Here is a 26,310-nt window from a genome sequence, read left to right as displayed (position 1 = left end):
AGTCCTAAAGGGAAAAACAAGTTTTATCCGTGTGAGTCCCACTGGAGGGACGAACAGTTTAGTTCTGCAGATGTAGTTCATCTGTAATGAGAGCAGACGATCAGTGGATGAGTGAGGACACAAACTGAGGAGGGCTGATGCTGAACTCCCAGATGATCATCACCGATTCACATTCAAAAATAGAAATCCGACAAGAAGCCGCAGAAATCCCGAGAGGACCGGGCTGTGTGAAAAGTGCAGGTCTTGCATAATTTATCGCCGAAGCTGTAATCTATCCATCCGTGTGTACAGTCATTGATCATGTCGTGCGTCCACAAACTGGAGCTTTTTACAGCGCAGATGTCTCCGGAGCTCCGCATCCAGACGCAGAGCTGAGAGGCAGAGTAGTCGGCTTTTTCCTTTTTTTTTATTTTATTTATTTTTATTTTTTAGTATTTTTCGGTTTGGAGGAGAAGGCGAAGCGATGCTCGGTCTGTAGTTGTTCCTCACTGTGAAAACTGTGGTTTGATTTTCCACGCAAGTTGGACTCAGGAGACGGAGATCGCCGGTAACTGCGGATGTCCCTGAACAATTCAAGCGTCTTTCTTCTTAACGAGGTTGGTTTTATTCAGCTTTGCTCTTCTCTCCCCCCCCCCACCCCCCCGTACTGGACATGATGAGATTTTGATGATCAGTGTGCTGTGTAAAGGAGAGAAAAGGGAATTTTTATTTCTTGTTGCACTCAGGGACAGCCAAGTCTGGCTGCAGTGGGTTTTAAATGCTCATGACATCCACTTCCACCAAATATCATATAGCTGGTAATCTGGGGCACCAGATGAAAACGGACTGTTCCTCATCACAGGTTATAAAATGAATTATAAACCTAAAGTTTTGTTTCAGGAGAAGCTGAAGTTGCGCAGAGGAAACATGCTGTTAGAGTTTTTATTCATTGGGATCAGAAAGCCCTTCACATCCCACTGCTCATTATAAATGACAACGAGTGACTGTCATCACAACTCTTCTTCTCTCAGAGACTGACCGACACTAACACCCTGCGAGTCATCCTTCATTAAATCAGATGTGTTTATGAACAGGATGTTTTTTGTGTACTTCATGTTCCAAGCCGACAGCATTGGGAAAAGAGAAACGTGCAGTAGGGCGTCAAACTGTCCCACTTGACAACCTAAAGAAAAGATGTGAATGATACACGGAGAGTTAAAGGGGATGAATTCAGAGTGAAAGGTTCCTCCGCTAACGCTCTCATATGGGCACTGATGATGTAATAGCTGTCAATGGTATTGCAATATCCTCATGTCGCCATCAAGTTCATCTAAATGACTAAATCTAATCCCATGTTTGCAAATGCATTCATTCTGTCTTGATAATACACTCCAAACTCAGCTGTTGGTTAACAGAATGATATTATTCTCCTAAAAAAAAAAAAGTGTGATGAAACAACTTTGCAATAACTGAAAAAAAGCCCCTCACAAAACCTTTCATCTTTTTTGGTTCATATTTTACCCTGTTGTGCTTGCTGACGCCTGACTATTTTTGAAATCTCAGGTTATCATAACATAATTGCACCAATTTCTGTACACACCACGTCCCACACATCTGATACACAGACGGGTAGATATTTTATCTTTCATGAAGAAGAAAAGTTGTGAAATGCTGTCAAACTGTGGCTCACTGGTGCGATAATCCCTCTCGCACAGGCACCATCCGGGCATCCATCTGCATCTCTATGAGCTTGTTTTCCCACCCAGAGGGTCTGGACTGGGTTAAAGGTGTCCGAAAAGTCAGAACTCACAATGTCGGTCATTCCTACCAGGCTTCTCCAGTTTGGAAAAGGTCGTCTAGAGAAGCCAGATGATTGCATCATTTGCTTCAGTGTGTGTCTGGTAGGCAAACTGCAGGGGGTCTAGTCAGTGTCTGTACACTTGATTCACCCTGTGTACTGGAGTGCTAAAAGTTTCTCCAGAATCCCACTGAGGCTGTTTTTGCTCTTCAAATTGAACAGCCCCTCTTGGAAAATAGCCTGAAAATGACTTGTGTGATTTTTGCTTTTTTCATTTGTGGTGCATAGCATTTATTGATGAGATTTTTTTTCTATGGGTGCTGCCTTTCCTGGCTTTGAAGACAGAGCAGTGCTCTTTGATATGCAACCTACGAAGCCAAAATGTTTTCTGCTTATTATATTGATTTATTATTGATACATTTATATTATTTATCAAAATGTTGGTAGTACCACGAAGATGAAAACTAGGGGCTGGAATGACTAAAAGTCAGATTTTTACATTCCAGTATTTCCGTTTCAGCTGCACTGTTATTCAATTCCAACAGCTGCACATGAGCACCACCATTAAGTATGCTGTAAATGAACATTTCTCAAATTAAAATATTACACTGCTTTCTTCTTAATTGATTACATCATTCAGCTGAAACTTGAATAATGTCAAGTCATCTCAGAAATGAATCCCTGGTAATATTTACATTGGCAGCTCAATCAGACTGTCTGTGTTGCAGTTACATGAACTGCTCAGAAAAACAGATATTATGTAATATATCTGTGCTTTATGACTACATGAACTACCCCGCCTGTGTGCTGCCCTGCTTGGTGACAGTCATTCACTTCACCGACATCCCACCAGTCTGTTTACCCCCTCCCTCGTCTTGGTGTGCGTTTACTTCAAACAGGGATCAGGTCAACATCAGAACGCACGTTGTACCTGCATGTCTGAACCCATCAAGTACAGCAGAAACCTCGTGAAAGGATTTGGCAGCAGTAAGGTGTCATCTCCCTCCACTCAAAATCAAAAATCAGCATCCCCAGTGCTTTAAATAGCCCTTCATCCATAATGCACCAGCAGTAGCTCTGCCCACAGAGGCTTCTCATGTGGGACCGACTGACAGACATCTGCACTCAATGCTTGGGTGCAGCTCCAAAAGCTGCTCTCTCCTTTTTTTTCTTCTGCTCAGTGCAAAGCACCATGGAGTTTAACTTCCAAACCTTCATTTATTCATGTTTTATTCACATCTTCTGCTCATGTAAAATTCGAATGGATGTCTCCTCAGTCTCTTTCTCCCTGTCTTTTTTTTTTTTTATACTTCAACTCCCTGTTTCCTGCAACCACTCCCATGAATTATGAATCCCAACTTTGCTGGAGATTTTCACATCATCCACAGTCATGGTTTTATGGTGTTATTGAGGTCTGTCTTTCAATGCATCTTATTTATTTCACACTGTGCATTACGCATTCTGTGCACAAATTGACTCATAGAGCAGTTAAGTGCTTCTTCTCTTGAAATGTAGGTTTAATTGGTATGGTTTAAAAAAATAAACAAATAAATAAATAAATCCACATCTGTACACATCCATAACACATGCACTCAGCAGCTGAGCAGCTGTCAGAGTACAGCCAGCCATGACATCTAAACAACACACTTGGTGAACAGAGGGCGACGCTGGGGACGCCCCCACATGTCGAACAGAGACAACTAACACAGCTCCAGGAATCCCTCAGCACCATAAGTCTTCCTCCTGTCTCTAAACTTTGGCTTCTGACATGTTGAAATCCACAGTGGCTGGGAAAAAAAAGGATCGGACTGTAAAACAGAAAGATTTTACCCCTTTGGGATTGTGCTCGTGAAGGACCACTGCTTCCTCTTGGGCGTGGGCCATTTTACAGGGCCAGTCAGCTTCAGTTAGAGGGAAAATGTACAAATATGTGCAATAAATGTTTAGGCAGTAAAGAAGAGAGGCCTGCACAGAGAAAAGGCTTTAACATCATACTGATTCCCATGGTTTTTTAAAAAAAGACGGGATATGCAACGAACATATGCAGGTGTATTCAGGTATTCACATAGCTCTCACATTCAGTGTGTCTGCAAGAAGTGACACAACACAATGCTTTATGTTTCATTCTTCACATCGAAACATCCCTGTTTGCTACAGTCCTGAATGAAGTCAGCCCGCGCTTCCAATAGAGTCCCATCGGACAGGTGAGGCAGAAGATGAAGGAACAGAGGAGGAGAGGCGGTGGGCAGGACGTTATGCAGAGCAGAGAGAGCCTCACTGACGTAGCAAAGGGTTGTGCACTGTGAGTGGTGGAGAATAAGAGGAGGGGGGTGGGGGTGCAGAGAGGGAGAGAGGGATAGACTGCTTACAAGCACGCTACAGTACACTTCAGTGTTACCCAAGAGAGAGAACACCATGACTGACTAACGAAGAGAGCGAGCAAGAGAAACAGGGAGTGTGCTCTCCCACCTCCAACTGAGTAAGTACACTGCCATCTCTTCTTCATCGAACCTCCTCAGTGGAAATTGTGTTTATAGGAACTAGAACCCTGATAATACAGATTTTTACCAAAACTGTGTAATCCCTGATTAAATATTGGTTCACTTCAGAAGTTGGCTCTGCTCTACTGATTTTTAACTGATTTTTAACTGAAAGTTTGAGGGATTGTGCTGGTGTGGTGTGGCCATCAAAGTGGGACGCAGCAGAATTTAACATTAACATTTAAGCGTTTTGGTCAGATTTGATGGATGTCCGAACTCTTCACTGTCAGCACTGACATTTCTGTGGCAAGTCTGATTTGCACTAAAGCAGACAATGGCATTTAGTGCAGTTGTGTGACAGAGGAGCCATGCTGGGAGGCTGTGGGCAGACTCAAAGGCATTCATGCTCTCTCTGTTGATGGGGGGAAGGAGTGCATTTGGGACTGCTGGGCTTCCTGTGTGGGGTCAATTAAATACTGCATGAGACAGAGCACTAAAAGCCTGTCCCGTGAGGAGTGCTTTGTGTGTGCGTGTGTGTTTGTGCATGTGTGCATGTGCATATTGGCGTGTCAGTGGGCAATGCCTTGATTAAATCTGATGAACCAGCAATGTTGAGAGGACCAAAGATTCCAGTTACAGCTTCTCATGAGTTCTTCATTAGAAACCTTGCCTTTTAAAATTATTTTTTACTTACTAAAGAACCAAGTCAGAATGTGAGTGTGCTCTCACATTTTCTTCATGTGACATCTGTATGCTAGGCTGCTTCATCTAGTAAAATCTCTGTTTTGAACATCTCCATATTATTTATCTGGGTTAATTTGTTTTAAATATCTTCGTTATGGAGTATATTCATAAACTTAGATTATGTAGAGACTGATTTTTAGATGCAAAACTGGAAAGTGCAAAAATGTAGGGCATTATTACATATTGATAAGTCTGACATCGCCTCAGTTTGCTCAGCCCACCAGTCAAGACATACCAATTAGGCCCAACTCAAACCTAGAGCCTAAATCAGGTCAGCTTCCAACAAACACATCTGATTTAATGAAGGATGCAGCAGGGCTGTGCCATTGTGTGCTGCACTGTAGGTACATACACAGCTCTATGTGGGTTAGCTCCAGCCTCACACTTTGAAGCAGTTTGGTGAAGTCAGGGTGAGTTATCCCTGGAGGGATGAAAGCTTCAGTATGCACAGCATAGCCAGCAAGGCCAAGTCGACAGCATTGATGAAAATCGGAGATCCCTGACCCGCTCCTCGCTGCTCCTCTTCCTCCTCGGTGTGCCAGCTTCACTGTCAACTCCTCTGTGATCATACACATCATTACATTGCCCTCATTGCACAGTAGCATCCCGCGTTATAGTTAGCTCACACAAGATGTGCCGTACTCTTAAATCTCCATTCTGCTTTTACATCCTGCTCTTTTCTGCAAACGCTGTTCTCTGGCGTGTGTTGAAATTACTTGTAAGTGGTTATTTATAGGTTGTAGGATCTGCCAAGGGCTCATTACAGGCAGACGAAGGAAAAAGTATCCTGAGGTAACATAAGAACTGGAGGGTGGAGCTCGCTTGGGAATGGGAAGTTGTATCAATCTGGGTGGATCTCCTATCGATCCGCTCTGCCCAGCTCTGGTTGCACTGTTAAAAAGGCTTTCTCTATGGCCCTCGATGAGCCACCTCTTCCTGTGATGCTGCCTCAGCAATCACTAAAAACAGATAGCAATGTTCTTCTTCACCATCAAAGAGGTGTAAATGTGGACAGGCGACTGTGGTCACACTGACACACTGAGATAAACATGAGGGAATGGATGCTTTTTGTCCTGAAAGTTGGTGTTGAATGGATGATCAGATTCATACTCTTATTTATTTATTGTGAATAGAATACGAGGAGTAAAAGCACATTATGAAAAATAGCCATGCTTCTGTGAGAATGAGCATGTTGCTGATCCAATCACAAGACGGTTAATACATCACAGTACATCGCAGATTAATTTGCTCGTGGACATTGTCTTTGGAATCTTTTACCGCTGACCACCTAATATAAGTTCGGTCTGTGTATCTTCCCGTGTGAACTTATGTGAAATGGGCTAAATAAAGAAACGTAATGAATAGGCCCTGCACCAGGAGAGCTTAACACTGTATGTAATATTGTTTTGGACAGAAGAAACAACACCGCTGCAGAGACAGTATACATGCTGCAGACTGAACAGAGACGAGCCTCAGCGGCTGTCTACTCTTGATCTTCATATAGGCACATAGTTCGCATTCAGTTGGGCTATCTGGCATCAGTGAATATAGCTGAGACAGTCTCAGATCTGTTTTTCTCTTTCTGGGGGGAATTCATCAAAACTCAGTGAACTTTGACAATCCTCCGGTATCTTCTCCCCACTGTCAACCCCAGTATGAGATGGGAGGGAGGAATGCAAGGAAGGAGAGGAGCAAAGATGTAGAGAGAAAGAGAGGAGAGCTATTTTTAGACGGACTGAACAGCAAAAAATAAAAAATAACAAAAAGTACAAGCATCTGCTGCTAATCTCCGGTCCTATTGTTCTCGCTGTCTTAAGTCTTTCACCTTTCCCCTCATCTCTCAGTCTGTCCCTTTACCTCACTGTTCAACATGAAGAGCTGGCACAGCAAACAAACAACATTACGTTCATAAGAATCCCTTTTTTCTGGAGCTTCTGAGCGTTCATGTTCTCTTTCTCTTGCTCCATCAATCAAATTTGTTATATACGTCCCCCCAACCCATCTCCGCCACCTCCTTCTGTCTCTAAATCTCTTTTTGTTTTCTTCTGAATGCTTCTCTCACAGTGTGAAAAGCTGTGCTACTCCATAGCTGCTTCATGCACAACACTAATGATGAAAATAGTCACCCAATCTTCTCTGTTCCAGAGGCATCTGCTGGAGCGAGTTGCTTTAACTACAATGATTTGTGTGTGTGTGTGTGTGTCTGTTGTGTGTGTATATTGGTATTCTTGCCTTCCTGCTTCCCTTTAATTAAAAAAAAAAAAAAAAAAAAAAAAAAAAACAACAACAACACAGAAATATAGCCCTGAGGCGTTTCTTGCTGAAAGCCCTGGTGGAGTGCACTTAATTCTAAAGCAGACAAAGTTGAATGAGGGTGATCGAGGACATGCTGCTTGTATAATGGACGCCAAAGCAGGGTCCTCAGTGCCTTGGGCAGCCTGGAGAGCAAGGCGCGCAGCACTGGATTGCCAGGAACGCGACTGCTTCCAACGAGAGAGACCTCTCTCCTGGCTTAATAAGACATCTGATGGAGTGAAGATAGCTGCTTGCTGACTCACCGCTGCATTTCCTTCTGTAGGCTCATGCATCACCTTCCTGTCAGAAGGATGGTGCAGGACAGGCAGACAGGCAGGCGGGTGGGCACAGCCCTGCCCTCCTCTGTCCCTCTTCATAGCTCCATGCATGTCCTCTGCTCCATCTGTCTCCTTATCTCCTGCTAGTTGTTCAGTGTTTTTCCCATTAAAACTGTTGATGAGGTCACCTGTTCAGCGAAAGGAACTTGCTCCAAAAAGCACTAATTGGCAGAGGGCAGATTTATAATTACAGACTCAGTAGTCTCTCGGCTCTTCCTTGCCTGGTTACTGATATTAAAACTTAGCATGGCTTACATAACTGTCCAGTCTTTGTTCTGCCTTATTTATAGCAGTTCTGTCGGCCCCAGTGAGAAATGATACTCTGCAGTGTTAAGAGTAAACACCAGACGAATCTGCTTTTGGAACTGATTGATTTTCATCAATTTTTTCAGTATTTCCCAAAGTAGGAAATGACATGAGAGGAAAACTTGTGATGCTGGAGCAAGATGGATGGTATTGTGGCAAAGGGGACCCTTGGGGAGAGTGAGGAGAGGAGAGGAGAGGAGAGGCTTTAGGTTTAAAAAGAAGTCATTTTACTAACCACTAACTGAGGCAACTACACTTCTGCCACATTTATACATCAAAAAGAAACAAAAAGAACAGTAAGAGCAACAAAACAGAACAAAATTTCACATCAGATATTCAACCAGCTCCACAGAGCCCCAGCCCACAACCAACACACAACTAAAGGTATTGAAATCACTCAGTTCTCAGTCTGGCTGTCACTAGCTCCTTCAAAACTGAGACCGGTTCATCTGCCACTAAAACCTAGAGTTGGGCTTTTCCTGGTTAGCCATATGGGCAATTTTGCCAAATCAGAATATAAAGTTCATTAAACAATGTAGAGACCTTCCTCGCACAGTACTTTGGTCTGTAAATGAACAGGGGAAAAGAGAAATGCTACCCTAAACCAGGACTTTAAAACCACAAACAGTGATGACAACCTTGGACAATCAACAAATATATGCATGAGCGTTTTGTCATTAAAAAAATTAAAAATGCATTCCCTCCCAACCCCAGGATCAATGTGCCTGTATCTGTTTGAAGCTATTGCCCCATGCCCAATCCTCCAATGGAGGTCTGCTGCCCCACCAGCTGCTTTTCGGGGGAAAAGTCAGAGCCAAAAAACCCAGCCCACCTCAACTCCCTGACCTCTGACATTGTTAGAAAGTGAAGGACTTTAACACAGACTTGATATAGCTCTTTCTTCTCTGCATCCTGGAAGCCCTCCAGGTGAGGGGTTTTGAAGGACAGCAAAGGAGAGGAGAGGATGCATGAAACCAGACGAAAGCTCCTTTTCTTACATGACTGGACTGGCAGGAAGCTGAAGAGAGCCACTGTAGCGTTCTAGTATGCGGGTGTGTACACACCAGTGCTGCAGTCAGGGCATCAGTTTTGTGGAGGAAATGGCTGTTAAAGCAGAGCAGCGTCAGCTTTGAAGCACTTAGTCTGAGCGCGCCTCTCTCTCTCGCTCTCTCTCTCTCTCCCCCTGTAACCACAGCCAGAGGGGAGGAGGGTTACGCCTTTTTTGTACAATTGGGGGGGGGTGGGGGGCAGAGCAGAATCATGTCTGCCTCCGACTCCAGCGCTACAGGACTCATCTGTAACAAGGTACGCTGTTGCTTCGCTTTTTGTTTAATCACGCTGCATGTGAGCTCAGCCTCTTCATTCATGAGTCCCCCGTCTGTCTGCTCTGAGACGTCTTCCTTTAGCTCTCTATCGTGTCTTCTCTCCTCTCCTCTCACTCTCGTCTCAGCAGAAGTCTATTCTGGCTCACTCACTTTCCCAGCATCCCTCCACTCCCTCCCGTATCCTCTTTGGACATACTGTCCAGATGCAGTTTGTCAATCTCCTCAATCTGAACAGCTCAGATTTGAACTTGTGCTTCACTGGGAGGCCCATCTGTTGAATGTCATGAAGGATGAATCTGTTATTTTGTTTGTCAATAACACCTTTAAATTGCAGTATTTGAGGTCGCACTTGTTTTATTTGCTTAATCAGTTTCTTGATTCCATTTTGAGTGCCATAACCACAGTCTGAAATTTTACAGAAGTGCAAAACCTCGACTATGATTATTGAAACTGAAACAATAAAATGAACAACCAATCCATATGTCTACATAAATACCTAACCAACTCACACATTGTGGAAATAAAGACCAAGCATAAGCACAGCCCATTCACTGATTCACGCAATGAGGAAGGTGCCATTCACAGTTGCCTCTCAGATGAAGTCAAGTTGTTTGTAATGTTTATACTTCCCTCTGCTGGTGAAAATACACAACTGCTGCAGAGTCATTATCTCATGTTTCAGTGTCTAATAGGAGCTCCAGTATGGGAGGGTTTCCATTTCTTCCTTTTCTCTTGTTTCCTCATTGGTACAAGGACGACTGTGTTGTGAATGGGTGCTTGTTGTTTAAAAATCAAGAAACAATGGACTGCTGGTTTTACAGAAACATCTGTGGAAAACCTGAATGTCTGTGGTTATATCAGATTCCATTATTGATCCCAGAGTTGTCTGGTGAGCAGCAGGGATTTAAGAGTTAAAGCTTGGCTAAGAGGCAGAGTGAGAAATACTGTCTCTGATAATACATCTGGTTCAAATTGGTCATCAGCCTTTAAATGCTGAAGAGTTTGAAAGTTTGCATATCTATTTACCGTATACCTATAATGTTTTGGATTTTCAGTATTTGTCCCAGAGACATTTAACTTATTTCAAATCCCAAATATCCCATACTTGCTTGGCTTTGAATGACATAGCACTATGGGACGTGTCACCGCTATGAGTTGACATTAACCAAGACTGCAACTAAAATGGCAATAACATGAATGTCGGTCGCCGAGCAGACTGAGTAACACCAAGGCCACTCCAGTTTATGACTTTGCAGTCTATAAACACTTCTGTCTCTTTTACATTAAAAACTACAAGAGTCAGACTTTAAAAAAAAAACCCCAAACTAGCAAGAAAATATACTGCACGTGTGAAGTGATTATGTGAACTGTTTCTACTGTAATCATATTATTGGCTAGTAAATTTATCCAGTCATGCCAACACTGTGTGGGCACCACACTGAGGCTTTGATAGTTAGTTATGAAATGTTTTGGGGTTTTGGACAATTTAAAAGTCAAAAAGCAGACAGGCTATCTGCCCATTTTGTGTCATCGCTTTTTGGGAATCCAGACAATATTGAGCAGTGTGATGCGTTACCTAAAGATTTATGTCCTGAAATATGACAGAGTGACTAAGCGGTGGTCATGTGCGCCACTGTGAAAGACTGCCATATAAATGACTAATGGCAACCCTGCTGCTAGTCTCCTACTGTAATCCACTTTACAGGATGCTGCTATAATGCAACTAGGACTGATTTACAGTAGATATTCTATTGATTTTACAGTTGAGTACTGGCTGGAGGGTTGCCAGTATATTACCATTTTTAACAACATCCAGTAAAGCCCAGTAAACATAATAGAGTGCTTTATTTTATGAAATTCAAAGATGGATTATTGAACATAATGCTTTTTCTTCAAGTTACAGCAAAATAGTTGAAATCTATATTGACATTTTGTGCCAAAAACGTTGTACTTCAGACTATAGCCTTTACGCATCCTCATCCGTGAGTAAGCCTCAATGTGCTTTAATTGGGTTTTGTTTCTTCCGATGGTAGCCCCTCCAAATTCTGCTCCACCCCAGGCAGGCTTTGATAATTAAAAGATATCTGCACACTCTGCTCTGACTGTGAGAAGGCGGAAAAAGCAAAGGAGAGATGGAGCCGGTGGGGTGCAGGGAGGAGACAGGTTGAGGGGGGAAAAAAGGTGAAAGAGGGATGACGTAGTTATGGAGCTATATTTGGCTGTCGAATGGGGGTGATCCTGTTTGGTATGTGAGGGGACTTTTAGCTTCACACCCACTTTGAACTGAAGCAACTGGGGGAGATCCAGCTTCTCTCCAGTGAGAGGACAAATCTGGTGAGGTGAGCTTTGAAGGAGTTTTATCACTTTACTGTAAATGTGAATGTTGTTTATAAGTAAAGTTTTTTTTAATGTAAGTATTTATTAATGACAGTGTTGAGTTTTCTGCTCTGTGTCCTTGTCAAGGGTTGAATTTGTCATTGTTTCTGTTTTTGTTACCTTTTCCACAAACTTTCCACAGCCTTTTTTAAAGCACTATTTTGTATAATGAATACTATTGTGACTCAGAGTCCACATGAATCTCTGGGACAAAACTTTGGGCTCTTGCCAGCATCTAGTGATCCTGGCAGAGTGGATAAATAATCAACAGTGCTCCAGTGGTTGCTGGTGTTGTTGCAGTACACACGTGTGTTCCCCTGAGAGAGCTGCTTTGGAAAGCTGCAGGAACTAGCAAGTTAAGTCACATGATCTCAGGAAGGGACAGTCGGCATTACAGACAGGTTAAACATGGAGGAAAACACCGGGGACACAGACGGAGATGAAGCCGGAGCTGTAGGTGGAATTCTGAACAACTGCTACGAGGTATTAGACGCAGCTCTGTTTGGGTTTTTTATTTTCACTTCTCTCCTTCTTTATTTCAGGGTTCAGCCGATTCCTACACTAGTCGACCCTCTGATTCCGACCTGTCCCTGGAGGAGGACCAGGAGGCGTCTCGGCGTGAAGCCGAGCGCCAGGCTCAGCTGCAGCTGGAGAGAGCCAAGGTGAGACCACAAGGGTCAAAGGTCACAACCTGGATTTAACTTCAGCTTCAGCTCCCGAAAGGCTGTGTGTAACGTCATGGTATCAATATTTTGTGCGTTGTTTGCCTTTCAACAGTCTAAACCAGTAGCATTTGCAGTGAAAACCAACGTGAGTTACTGTGGAGCCCTTGATGAAGACTGCCCAGTCCAAGGTGCTGCTATTAATTTTGAAACCAAAGACTTTCTGCACATAAAAGAGGTGAGTGCCTTCAGCGATAAGGTTTTAACACTGATGTCTTTGCCCCCTGCACATACACTATGTGCTTTTGTCGTGTTTGCATCATAACCTCTCACTCATAGAAGGTGTGTTTGACTGTCATGCAGAAATATAACAATGATTGGTGGATTGGTCGGCTGGTGAAGGAAGGGGCAGACATCACTTTCATCCCCAGCCCAGTCAAACTTGAAGCCATGAGGATAAAACAAGAGCAGAAAGCAGCAGCAAGGTCAGAGGTCACACAGCTATGAAAGATCTGTCTGCAGCATCACTCTTCTCCTTGTCTTTGAGTTTGTGTCTTTGTTTTCTCCCTCTGTTTCTTCTATTGCCCTATTTCTACCAACTTCCTGTCTAGTACCATCTGAAATATTTTTGGACGTAACACGCTTTTGCTCATGTGTTGCTCTTTTTTCTAAGTCTTTCTATCTAAATTGCTTCCTGAGGGAATTTACGCATAATGAAGCTCTGCATTATGTTGCTCCGCAGGAAAGGAGGCAACGCGTCATCCGGAGGCTGGAGGTCCACCCCGCCATCTGCAGGTAAGTGAGACAGGAGGAGTCCTGCTGCTGCATCTATCTGTTCTGCTTCTACTGAGACTGCATGCTCTCACAGGGTTAGCTTCATACAATGACTATTCTTAGGCTATAATGTTCCCTTCACAAAGTAATACATGTGAGGAAACATCTTAAACTTATGATAAGCAAACATAAGCAAATCCCCTGAAGTGAAATCTGCTGTACCAAGTTTGAAAGCAATAGAAAAAAACGGCATTTGACTTTATTTGCCTTTAAAATAATTACTTACCTGCAGGGTTTTCTTAGTTTTTTGTCATTCTTGCCTAATTTTTGTTGTGTTTATTCTGAAAGCCAAACAGAAGCAGAAACAGGTGCGTATGGCAATATCCCCTCTAGCTCTTTTTAATATTAAAACACTGTGAGGATACAGGTTGTGTATGTGAATTGTGAAACCAGTGTGACTACTTGTTTTAGATGTGTTAGTCATTAAATTCACTTTAGCATGTCTCATATTTTCCATCAATCAACCATTTCTGTTCTTGTCGTCTCTGCAGACTGAACATGTTCCTCCATATGATGTGGTTCCTTCTATGCGGCCTGTGGTGCTGGTGGGTCCTTCCCTGAAAGGATACGAGGTAAGACGAACTTTAATACTCCTCAGTCAAAATGGGCTGGTGCGTGACAACCTGGATGTCTTTCAGATAAGGGCTTCAATATCTCAAACAGGGAAATTATTTCCTTTTATTTTTTGACAATTTGATTCATTATCTCATTTGTCTTGATTTTATTCTCCCAGGAGCCTCAGCTGCACTTTGTGCTTAATGCTGATTATCAAACATTATCATGTCAAGTTGCTAAACTAAGATGGAGAGCGTTGAAACAATTACAAACACTCATCGTCTCTCCTTATTTTACACACTTTAATTAGATTCTTTGAAAAACAATACAAACAATATAAAACATAAATTAGCAATATTAATAACTGTTAACACACTTCAGTTGAGTCTCTGCTTTTTTTTCTCTGCTGTACTGCCTTTGTTTGTTCCTGTTTCATTCGGTTTGTTTCCCACTCCAGTATGGACTTGCCTGGTTTGATCTAAAGGGAATCACACTTGCCTCCATTATCCAATTAACATTGATATGAAACACCACAGTCACATCCTGATGAAATTATACCACCTGTAGCAGGAATTGTAGATCAATTTTCTGTATTTGTGATCCATAATTGCATGTACGCCCCTTTGTTATCAGCTACTGTGTGTGATAATCACCTACAGGCTCCTTAACTCTATGTGGCACAGAGAGGATGAGCTGTATCAACCCATTGCCCTTAAACATTATGAATCGTAGAAAATGTGCATTTCCAAATAATTCTTGCAAACGAACATGTTGAAATGTGAGGCGTGTAATTGAACAGAATGTCTCCAGCATTTTCTCTCTGCTTTGCTCTCTCCTCTGTGACTGTGCAGGCCGTGTGCCAAGCCGTTTATCTTGTGCATGTGAAATATTTATGTATCACTCTGGTGATGGGCTTTGGGGATGCTCCAGTGGTGAACACCAGCCCGCCTCCATCTCTCTTTCCCACTTTCCCTCCATTTTGTCTTTCCTATGCATATTATTTTCCATTGCTCGCTGTTGTTCTTGAATGTAGCCTCCCTTTTTTCCTTTCCTACATTCGCTATCCTCCTTGCCTTTCTTTCTCCATCCCACCATAAATGAGCAACGCCACTGTGCATTTCATCCCCTTATTCTGAAGGTCATGCATTTTTCAAAGCTGTTTGAAAATAGACTAATTCACTTCATCCTTGCACTGTGCATGCAAACATATGCAGGAAAACACACCATCTCTATACGTGTCACGTGTTACTTAAGTAAAAGTGCAAAAGTATTTGCTTAAAAAAATTACCTAAGTAAAAGTATATTTAAAAAAAACCTCAGAAAATATAGGAAAGGAAAGTAGCTTTATTGTCATTACACAAGACACTGCTGTGATTCTGCTACAGACATGATTATAGCTCAAAAATACCTTCAGTTAAAGAGGCCCTACAAGAACTGGTCTAGTCTCTGGTCTCAGGAGGGTTTTGGTCTCCAGCTCCGGTCCTGGAGGGACACTGTCCTGCAGGTTTTAGATGTTTCCTGCTCCAACACACCTGATTCAAATGATCAGCTCATCATCAAGCTCTGCTGAAGTCTGATCAGGAGTCACTCATTTGAATCAGGTGTGTTGGAGCAGGAAGCATCCAGGACCTGATTTGGAGACTTCTGAGGGGTATACTACAAAGGAAGCTCAACAGAGCTGGGCTTTCTTTGGGTGAGCTGGCTCGACAAAGCCGTAAGCTCCAACCAGAGATAACGAGTATCATAACGGTGGTTATCAACTTGATTTGTTGACCCAGGCTCGCCTCGCCAGGCTCTGTGCACGTTCACACAAAAAGGGGCGTTTAGGCGTCATTTGATGCCATTTCCACAGAAAAATTGTCCGATTACGTGCCGCATATTTCTGCCAAGAGGAGCAGCTTATGATAATGGAGCGCTATGAAGAGTTCAGACCGACAAGAACAGCTAAAAGCAACACTGTTTCTACAAACAAGGCAAGAGAGGAAGCCTGACAAAAAAAATTCAGATTGTGTGAGTTACTATAGCTGATATAATATCATTATATAACTCCTCCTGACATTGTCTCACAATGAAGAATACATGGAAATCACTTGGGGGCCAAATCAAAGTGAAATTAATTTGATTTGTCTTATTTGTGATAAAGTTTAAGCAATTTTCTAATTGGTGTTCTATCAATTATAGTGCCAGCAGTGCAAATCGGGACCATAATATAATCCAAAGTTGTATGTATTTGCTGTGCATTTATCACTCTTTTAGTGGAATGTGGATGATACAGTGTGTAACATATTAAGCATTAATATTATTTTAAGCAAACAATAAGAAAAATTTGAGGAGAAAGACTGGAGGGGCCCCGCTCCAGCAGATTACATGGCCTCAGAGGAGCTGGCTCAGGGGGGGAATACAAGGGGGTATTCAATCAGATCCTGATGCTGGCAGCTCCCAGCAGCAAGTGCTTTGGTGGTAAAATACTAAATGCATAGTTGTTTCTCAGATGAGAAAAGTCTATTTTACAGTTGAAGGAGACACTGTAGTGTTGCTCAAGCCACCAGCTCACAGGTAACTGTCAAAATTGTCATGTACTCTTGTATGAACACCTCAATGTCTTTGTCAGACGATGTGAGCAATGTGAGGGCCCTCTAGAAAAGGAAAAGCTACTTTTAAAATGTTTTGTTAAGCATGATTGACATTGTAAACTCTCCCCCTCCGAAGAGCACCTCTAACAATTCTTGCACCTAAGGCCACTGGATTTTCCAGAAACGGTGAGGTCATGTTCAAGGAGGATGATCAGTGAAGGGGCAGCGCTTTTTGTAGCCGACTTTAAGCCGAAAGTCGGAACAAAAACTGGCCAGGTTATGTTCACAGCATAAGTTACCCTAAGTTATGCTAGTGTAGGTAGCTATAAAGCTAAGTCTGTTTCACCTTAGCTTGGCTTGTGGACGCTGGTAACCATGGTAACTAGCAGTTGCACACATGGACCGGCTTCATTCAGCTCTTCAACATCACACCGACTATAAAACAGCAGCTGGCGTCACTTATCACACCACTCACCGGAGAGAGGCACTAACACACTTCTGGTATTTCCCTAAGGATAAATTAAGTAGATGTCTATCATATCTATCATATTTCTAATAATAAATAAATTAAATATATGTATATTTATGTATATTCTAAGTTAATTGGTTGCTAGTAATGGACTGGGCTAATCTAGATAGCTAATCCAGATTACCCCCCCCCCGGGCCGGTGTGTCAACCGATTTGGTTCCCCCCAAGTTCCTGTTCCCCTTTACGCTGATTTACTGCTGAGTCGTACGTAGTTGCTAAGTTACCGTGCGTACTTAAAGAAGAAACGCAAAACGGGAAGCACAATGGAACAAGCCAATGTGTAGGTTACTGGTATGGTATTTATTATATAACAAAATAAATTGAGAATGCATTTGTTCGGCCATTCTTTGTCAATCTTTGTGTAAATGGATGCCAGCTGGCATAGCTGTGCGAGAGTAGCCTTCGTTAAGTAAACCTCACTGCCGGATCACTTACACTAGTTAATCGCTTCGAAATGGACTGCTAGCTAACTGGTTAGCTAACTGGTTAGCATGCTCGGCTGACGAACTGATGACATTATTTTTGACATATAACGTTACTATTACTTACCGTTCATTTGGAAACGGGCAGAGCACCTGCGAATGACATATTTCTGGTCCTGGGAAACACCCACCGGATAGTGTCCGTATGTTTCATAATTCACGAACTCGTTGAACACAAGTTTACCATTTTAAGAACATACACTCACATGACAGACGCTCATCCTGGCCGACCTTTGGGAAACTGGGTTGGGAATTAGATTATGCCCTGGGTTAGTTCCAAGTAAGGGCATGATTTATACGAAAGTCAATGATCCATTCACTGAACACTTAAAATATTTTTTCCCTGAAAGCCTACACATGATCTGTTATCTCTTGCACGACATGCCCATAAAATAGGCTACAGGTCTACATAAGTTAAACTGTAGCATATACACAAGAAAAATTCAGCAACAAAGCATGGTATTTATTTACTCATAAAAATTATAAACAAGTCAACAGGCGTGGACTCGGAGCTAAGAAGAGGTCACGTGGAATGCTGGAGCCAATCGCAGCCCACTCTGGGTCACGTCACATTTACGCGATGACGTCACGTTTACGGCACGTTTACGTAATGACGTCTTCACGTCACATTTAGGTCAGGTGACGTAAATGTGAAATGGTGAAGTAGCGCAAATGTCAGCTGCAACTCGACCAGCGCTGTGGCGCAGCGGTAACGCTGCCGCCCCGCACCTAGGTGGGAGGGGTTCGATTCCTGGCTAGGGTAGGTGATGTGAATGTATAATGTAATGTAACCCCGGGGTTAGTGATAATAACGTTAATATGTATACATGATGTAAATGTAATGTGATTGTATGACTTACTGTAACCATATATGTATATAATGTAATGTATGAATATGTATATAATGTAATATGTATGTAAAGGTCCATTCCCGGTGTGGGCACCTGAACGTGTCTACGGAGTTAGTTGGTTGCGAGTTATGGACTGGGCTAATGCAGATACGGCGCCCCCCCCAGGACCTAGGCCGAACCAGACCAGACGGGTGACGGCACCCCTCCAGGAACGGACCGAGACCAGACAGGAGACAGGACGCGTCCACAGACTAGACCAGTAAAGCGAACAAGTCACCCACTGAGATGAACTATTTTAGTGAAAGATGTTGTTTTCTTCCTAACTCCCCCCCCCCCACAACAAATGGTTTGGCCACCGATCCTTCGCTAATCCCCGCCCCCATTGGTTACTGTTGCTATGCTAGCCTGTTGTCTGAAGTTCGGTAGGAAAATGTCCAGTCAGCAGACAGGAAAAGAAAGAAGAATAAGAAAATAAAGGGTAGAGAAATTTTCTATACAAATGTTGTTGAAAAAGCACAGTTAGCTTGTAACGTAAGCTAACTGGCCAGCTTTAATGCTAATTTCCATTAGTCTAACTTGTGTTAAAGCCCGATACAAAACGTTATCTTTGACAGAAACAGCAGAGACGGACAGGAGAGGGCTGTAGCTGCAGTCAAGTAACAGAGAAAGTGACATGGGGGGGGGAGAGGAGTTTATTTAACATGTTGGCTTTATTTCTGCACAAAGATTGACCGCAAATTTACCGTCACTCCAGCCCCAGCGTCCCACGTGACCTCTTCTTAGCTCCGAGTCCACGCCTGTTGACTTGTTTATAATTTTTATGAGTAAATAAATACCAGGCTTTGTTGCTGAATTTTTCTTGTGTATATGCTACAGTTTAACTTATGTAGACCTGTAGCCTATTTTATGGGCATGTCTGCAAGAGATAACAGATCATGTGTAGGCTTTCAGGGAAAAAATATTTTAAGTGTTCAGTGAATGGATCATTGACTTTCGTATAAATCATGCCCTTACTTGGAACTAACCCAGGGCATAATCTAATTCCCAACCCAGTTTCCCAAAGGTCGGCCAGGATGAGCGTCTGTCATGTGAGTGTATGTTCTTAAAATGGTAAACTTGTGTTCAACGAGTTCGTGAATTATGAAACATACGGACACTATCCGGTGGGTGTTTCCGAGGAGCAGAAATATGTCATTCGCAGGTGCTCTGCCCGTTTCCAAATGAACGGTAAGTAATAGTAACGTTATGTCAAAAATAATGTCATCAGTTCGTCAGCCGAGCATGCTAACCAGTTAGCTAACCAGTTAGCTAGCAGTCCATTTCGAAGCGACTAACTAGTGTAAGTGATCCGGCAGTGAGGTTTACTTAACGTAGGCTACTCTCGCACAGCTATGCTAGCTGGCATCAATTTAAACAAAGATTGACAAAGAATGGCCGAACAAATGCATTCTCAATTTATTTTGTTATATAATAAATACCATACCAGTAACCTACACATTGGCTTGTTCCATTGTGCTTCCCGTTCACCCAGCTGTGTTTCTTTTTGCGTTTCTTTAAGTACGCACGGTAACTTAGCAACTACTTAAGTAGAATGGTTTGGCCGCCAATGCTTCGCTGAGCTTTGCTTTTCTGTTGTCTGAAGTTCAGTAGGAAAATGTCCAGTCAGCATCAGTCCGCTGATCAGAAAGGAAAAGAAGAGAGAATAAGACAATAAAGGGTTAAGAAATTTTCCAAACAAATATTTTTAAAAAGGTGGTGACGGTGAAGCTGGGAGAAACCTAGAGCAAGGTAAGAAACAGCACAGTTAGCTTGTAACGTAAGCTAACGTTAGCCTAGCTTGTATTAAAGTCCGACACAAAACGTTATCTTTGACAGAAACAGCTGAGTTTGGTAGCTCCATCAGAAAGGAAGAGACAGAGAGAAGAGGGCTGCAGCTGCAATATGCCCTTTAATGGTACCATGACTATCTGTAGTGTGCCTTAGTGTCTTGGAGGAGTGTACTGGTTTTACAAATGAGAGGATATGTTGTGTGTGTACATTTAAATTGACTGATTGGGTATCTTCTCATGTTCTCACTAATTTGCTGCCATTTCTGATCAGGTCATTCTTGTAGATACATACAGCTGTCCAGTTGACAGTTAAATAATAAAAGCAGCTTTTTCTTTTAGGTTATAGAAGAAGGCAGTACATGAGCCATTATAAAATATAATTGTTTATTATTTGTATTTGTCAACCACTATAACTCCTCTTGTGAGGCATCCTTGAGTGGAAGCTGAAGTATAAATTCATAATGGATGTCAATACAGTAAAATGGTGATGGAATAGAAGAATTGTATTGTATTGCTTTGTATTACTGTATTTATGTTAAGTGCTGACACAAACTCTAGATTAAACGACTGTGTATATGGTTGGACCACCTGTGGTCAAATCTCATGCTGCCTGACCAAATTAACTAGTTAAAGACAAACACCAAACACTGTGCTGTAATTTCGCTGATATTCACTCACAGGAAAGGGTCGATGTCGATGACAGTATAGCTTCAACAGTTTAGCCTTTACTTGCGTCAAACAGGCTTTTTTTTTTTTTTTTTCTGATTCCCTTTCTTTGATACGTGCAAGTGGTCATTGTAGCACAAAGCCTCCCGTCCCTACATGTTAACACAAACTCAGACCTACCTGCAATGTTTCAATTTTAAGTCCCTTTAATGTTTCAATTGGCACAAGCAAAGCTTTTATTGCTGTGCAATCCAAGTGTATCGGTTCTTTGCTGGTGCTTCTGTTGTTTATGTGCTGATAGTTCCTGAAGCTTATTGGATGGCTTCCCTCTCTCCCTACACTCTCCTGTTCTTACTTGTTTGGTGTTCAGTTATTTCTTTGCCTCTTTGGGTAATAGTGACACATATAATGAAAGAAAGTGCCATATTTACCGTAAAAGGGGTATCAGTAAGTAACCCCTGATGTGGGAACCCAAACCCTTCACAAAATCAAGAATGTAAATGGTAATGTGGTGCTGAGTGTGCAAGCATAGGTGCACAGTCCCTCCTAATGTCTTTCCGCTCTTCCTGTTTCTCACCTAGGTAACAGACATGATGCAGAAAGCCTTGTTTGACTTCCTCAAGCATAGATTTGATGGCAGGTGAGTGCAGCTGGTTGCCCTCCTGTCTGCATCTGCAGCTCAGTCAGTGCTAACACTGACTGAGCTGCAGAGCTGCTCTCCTTCCTGTCACATATTCATGGTCAATAGGACACATGATGGTAATGATGATGATGATTTATTTTTAGAAAACACAAATTTGTCTCCTCCTTTGAAATGGAACGGTTGTGGGTTTGCTGTGATAAGTTGCTTCTTCTTTAGGATCTCTATTACACGGGTGACTGCTGATCTGTCACTGGCGAAGCGTTCAGTGCTGAACAAGAAGGCAATAATGGAGAGATCCAACACGCGCTCCAGTCTTGGTGAGTGACGTGTCTTTGGTGTTTTTTGCTAAATAAAGATTAATATCTGCAGCAAAAGAAAAAAAAGATGTCTCTTCCATCTTTCATGTCAAGCCTGTGTTTAACATCATACACATCCATGTCTGTGTTTCCTTTCCTCACAGCTGAGGTTCAAAGTGAGATTGAGAGGATCTTTGAGTTGGCTAAGTCTCTTCAGCTGGTTGTTCTGGATGCTGACACCATCAACCAACCAACGCAGCTTCTCAAAACATCTCTGGCTCCCATCATAGTCTATGTCAAAGTGTCCTCGCCTAAAGTAAAGCACAACACACACACACACTTTAGAAATACATTCACGCAAGAATCATGTTGGTCAATTACTCAGTCAACAGAAAGCTTCTCTACAACTATGCTGATCGTACCATTTTGTACCATTTATTCATTCAGTCAAGCACATCTTGAACAGCTAATGGCTTCTGCATGTGAGTCATTGTATCTTTAGCTCTGTAAATGAACAAGTGATTAGACTTTTTCACCATTTTATGATAGAATGGAATATATGTTATTGCCATTTGGACAGGTAAATTATAGTACATGTACATAGGAATTTTTTCTGCATTTCTTAGAGTCAGCTTTGTAGAGATAAAAGAAATAGAGCAGCAGTTTCAGCAAAAGTACAAATACGATAAACTATATGCAAATATGCATTAAAAGAAAAAAACGTAAAGGTAAATGCACATTATTTAAAAAATATGGTATTGAGAGCACTCTGTAGAAATGTGTAAATGTGTAACATATTAAGGAAATAAAGAATGAATAAATAAACTCAGCCATGCATTGGACAGCTGAGTTTTGAACTGCTTGAATCTCCCTCTCTTTTAAAAGGTTCTTCAAAGGCTGATCAAATCTCGAGGGAAGTCCCAAAGCAAACACCTCAACGTTCAGATGATGGCGGGGGACAAACTAGCTCAGTGTCCACCTGTATGTCTCTCTGCTCAAAAAAAGACCTGAAAATCATATGGGGATCTTTTCTGGTCACTGAGTAGTATTTATTGTCTCTTGTATACCATTCTTTTGCCCATTAGGAGATGTTTGATGTCATCCTGGATGAGAATCAGCTGGATGATGCATGTGAACACCTTGCAGAGTACCTAGAAATTTACTGGCGGGCTACACATCTCCCCTGTTCCGCCCCTGTTAATCCCTTACTGGACCAAAGTGTGATCACCCCACCCTCAGCTAACTCCAGCCAACAAGTATGCAGTATAGTTAATCAGTTCCTCTTTTTTGACACTAAATTGTCATCCGTAGGCTACTTCACCTCTCTTGTGCTTCCCACCTCTAGTTTTCTGAGACTCAAGAGTTGATAGAATGATCACCACCCAGGCATAGGTGAGTTTTTTTTTTTCGTGTATGTCTCTTTTGCTATTGGAACTGGCATCATTTTATCTCTTTAAATCTTCCTTCTGTCCCCTGTAGAAGCAGCCTGTGCTGTCGGCTGGGGTCAGACTAGAAGTCATAGAGCACAGGGACCAGGGTGCCACCAGGGGGCAGCAGCCCCCCTCATCTCTTTAAGGCAAGCCACCGCCTTCCCTAGCCACACCTCGGGCAAAGAAAAGAGCAGGGTCCCCTGAGAGGGATACAGCAGAAGACTGGTGATCTGGAGGAAGACAAGAAACAGAAGCAGTGATAGAGCAGGTTGAGGACGAAGATTTGACCAACACCATAAAAGAAAGAAGGGCCTCCACCTCGCTGCTGCCCCCTTGGAAAGAGCTCTCTGCTCCCACAGCCACGCGACAACTCAGGGCCGCTTTCTACAGCTGCATGCGTACTGGTAGCAAAAGCCAGTACAGCAGTGCAGTCACTGCACACCACCTTCCCTTTCCCCTCACTGCTCCTCCCACCATGACCTTGACCTTATTCCCAGTTCCCTGCTTTCACAATGGAGGTCAGGTCCCCCATCTGGCAGAGCTGAGCTAGCCCATGTGTGTGTTCAGACGCCCACATGTGGCCATCGCAGACACGGATGGGCTGATTTGGCTCATATTGCAGATAAACAGCACATCTGTGAAGTCAGAGTATGTTAGCATACAGTACTGTAGCTTAGCAAAGCCGTCAAAAACACAAGGTGAATAGTTTACCAACTTCCCAAGGTTTTGATAAGTCTGGCTTCCCTCTCTGGCCAAAGAGTCCAGAGTGTAACAGAAACCCCATTCAGTATGTCTTCCATCTTTACAGCTGCCTGCAAGCTGTCATTCCAGTTCAATCAAAACTTTTCATAACAGGCACTATCAACACAGTGTCACTACTCCAACCAAGGAAAACAAAAACCTTCCTCCTCTTCTAATGTTTACTTTCTCTCTTTGTTGTGATCTTTTTTTTCTACAATAACTGATACTCTCTGTAATTCATATCTTGGCTCGCAGTATGGCTTTGGCACATCTATGTACGCAGCAGTGAAACAGAACTCATGCATGATAAGCGTAGAAGTGCACATCAACAGTTCATATCCATCTGTCACAGCTGAGACTGCATGAATGCAGGCTCACTGGCTTTGAAAAAATAATTTGCTTCAGATGTGGTTCTATCAATTATTTCACTGATTCAATTCATTATTTAAACTGATCATCCTGTATCTCAGTTCTGCACTGTGGCATGCTTTTTTTTTTTTTTTTTTTTTTTTTTTTTTTTAAGCCCAAAGAAATAAGTGAAATATCTTCCACTGAGAAATGTGGTTTGTAGCATAGCCAGATATAATCACTCACACTAAATACATTTGTTTCTATAATAGAGGAGAGACACATTGCCCCAGGCTCAGGATTCTGTGGTGTATTGGATGGACTGTAGCTATCGGCTCAGAGAGCTGCTCAGTGACAAAGAGGCATGCTGTGAACAACAGTGAGCATCCACTACAGCTCTGTGCTACAGGACTGAGAAAGCTTCATCAACAGACAATTTGGCTTTCTGACCACGGCCACAAATTGTGCAAGGATTCTTCCTAATAAGCACGAATAGATTCTCTCATTGTCTTTTTGCATAAACAATTAAAATCACGATGAGTGTTGCAGGTTTATATGAACATGGAGGGCGACATCTGGTGGTGTATTTATATTACTAGAGGTTTTGTACCCAAAGTTTTGCCTCTGTCCATACAGGACATACATTATTAATTCACATAAATATGTACCATTTCCAGGTGAAAGTACAACTAAGTGTTTTGGCAGTTATCAAAATATTCATCCAAAATATTTGATGTTAATTTAAGCATTGGTTTGCCTTGATTTTCTGTCACTGCACTTACAAAAATGGATGCATTTCATCATGCACTAAAATTCTTAGATTGCTCCACGTGCTTCTATCACGCAAAACTATAGAATTCAGCAAACAACATACCACTTATGTAAATAATCTAATGTATGTGCATGACATATTGTATTCCTTTTTCATCAGAAAGGCTTTTTAGGACCATCCTCACATAACTTGTCAAAGCAAAATATCATAACCAGTCACATGTATGCATTATCAAGGCTTAACTGTACATACTGTATATCCAATATGCAGATTATTATTATTATTCAGTCATCATCGTCATTAAATTTCACAGAAACACCAACTGCTGACAGGAAGTAGGATTGTTTTAGTCACTACACAAAACTATGAAAGCCTCTTAAAGCACGTGTTTACTTATTTTCTTCTCTTTTTAGAACGATGCACTGCAGTTATTTAGGACCACCATAAAGATTGTTTCCACTGACACACACATTCATTTCTGAAGGACCAGGTTTGAGATACATAACTTCTATTTGATGGAACAGAAAGCACAGTACCTTCCTCTAATTTCAAAGATATATACACATAGATATCTGTATTTATAATATAAAAGGTATATATATATCATGTAAATGATACATATCATATGTCGTATAAATATATATATATATATATCTCAACTACTCCTGTTTATTTTATTTCTAATGCAGGAAATTTCTATAAAAGGTGAATTGTCCTTTGGACATCCAAAGCACAATTTTTTACAATTATTATTTCTGATTATGTTCCACTTGCCTAAATTCTGTATGCAATACAAAGTCTAGCATTGACGAGACACTATCTGAGACTATCAAGAAATCTCCTCAGTTACGATGGGGTATAATTGCACTACTATCATTTATATGTCTGCTTTATGATGCAATAAATGCACTGATTGTTATGCTGTACCCACCTCCAATACTGAATAAGCTGTCTGGTCTAATAATACCATCAACATTTTCTGTAGTTTCTGACAAGTTGACGGGATAAATGATATCCAACTGTGTCTGATGATGATGTGTACGGTGCGCATCTTTTGTCAACAGCACATTTGAAAGAGGGGGTGAATAAAAAAAAAACATTTCAAGTAACATTTCCGTTTGCTTTTATTTCTTCTCAATAATTCACAACACAACTAACAGAGGACGGAAGTTGGACGTTGGTGCCTTCAGGTCAAACTGGTGCTGTCGAGCACTCATCATCTAAATCTGTAATGTCACAATGATTTTTGCACTGTTATATTTAAACAGATATACATGCACAGAAAATAATGAAAAACTTTAAACATGGTTAGACATAATGACATAAACATTGAAAAATATTTTGGGTTTGGAAATAAAATCTTTTCAGATAAAGAGATTAAACATTAATTTACATCCTACATTTGTATTTTTGACAGTTGTGTATCGGTGACTTTGTGTAATCAAGGTTTTTCATGTT

At 41.9% G+C, this 26,310-nt stretch overlaps 1 protein-coding gene across 1 annotated transcript; it reads left to right on the top strand.

Moving 5' to 3' along the window:
- The first annotated feature begins 9,200 nt into the window (after positions 1 to 9,200).
- Positions 9,201 to 24,208, top strand: cacnb3b (calcium channel, voltage-dependent, beta 3b). The gene is made up of 14 exons (XM_029505844.1): positions 9,201 to 9,245; positions 12,184 to 12,303; positions 12,419 to 12,541; positions 12,667 to 12,788; positions 13,046 to 13,098; positions 13,426 to 13,445; positions 13,629 to 13,709; positions 21,204 to 21,262; positions 21,482 to 21,582; positions 21,726 to 21,877; positions 22,447 to 22,542; positions 22,647 to 22,817; positions 22,907 to 22,953; positions 23,041 to 24,208. The coding sequence occupies exons 1-13, from the start codon at positions 9,201 to 9,203 to the stop codon at positions 22,934 to 22,936; spliced, it is 1,173 nt and encodes a 390-aa protein (XP_029361704.1). The 3' UTR covers positions 22,937 to 22,953; positions 23,041 to 24,208.
- Positions 24,209 to 26,310: the final 2,102 nt, after the last annotated feature.

The sequence above is a fragment of the Echeneis naucrates genome, chromosome 7, assembly GCF_900963305.1.
Source record: "Echeneis naucrates chromosome 7, fEcheNa1.1, whole genome shotgun sequence".
Classification (NCBI taxonomy): domain Eukaryota; kingdom Metazoa; phylum Chordata; class Actinopteri; order Carangiformes; family Echeneidae; genus Echeneis; species Echeneis naucrates.
The sequence above is the reverse complement of the archived record's forward strand: the minus strand, read 5'-3'. Positions and strand labels throughout refer to the sequence as shown.

Coding starts and splice junctions, on each gene's coding strand:
- cacnb3b (XM_029505844.1), top strand. CDS start 9,201: ATGTCTGCCTCCGACTCCAGCGCTACAGGACTCATCTGTAACAAG. Junction 12,542..12,666: donor ACTTTCTGCACATAAAAGAG/GTGAGTGCCTTC, acceptor ACTGTCATGCAG/AAATATAACAATGATTGGTG. Junction 22,818..22,906: donor CAGCTAACTCCAGCCAACAA/GTATGCAGTATA, acceptor TCCCACCTCTAG/TTTTCTGAGACTCAAGAGTT.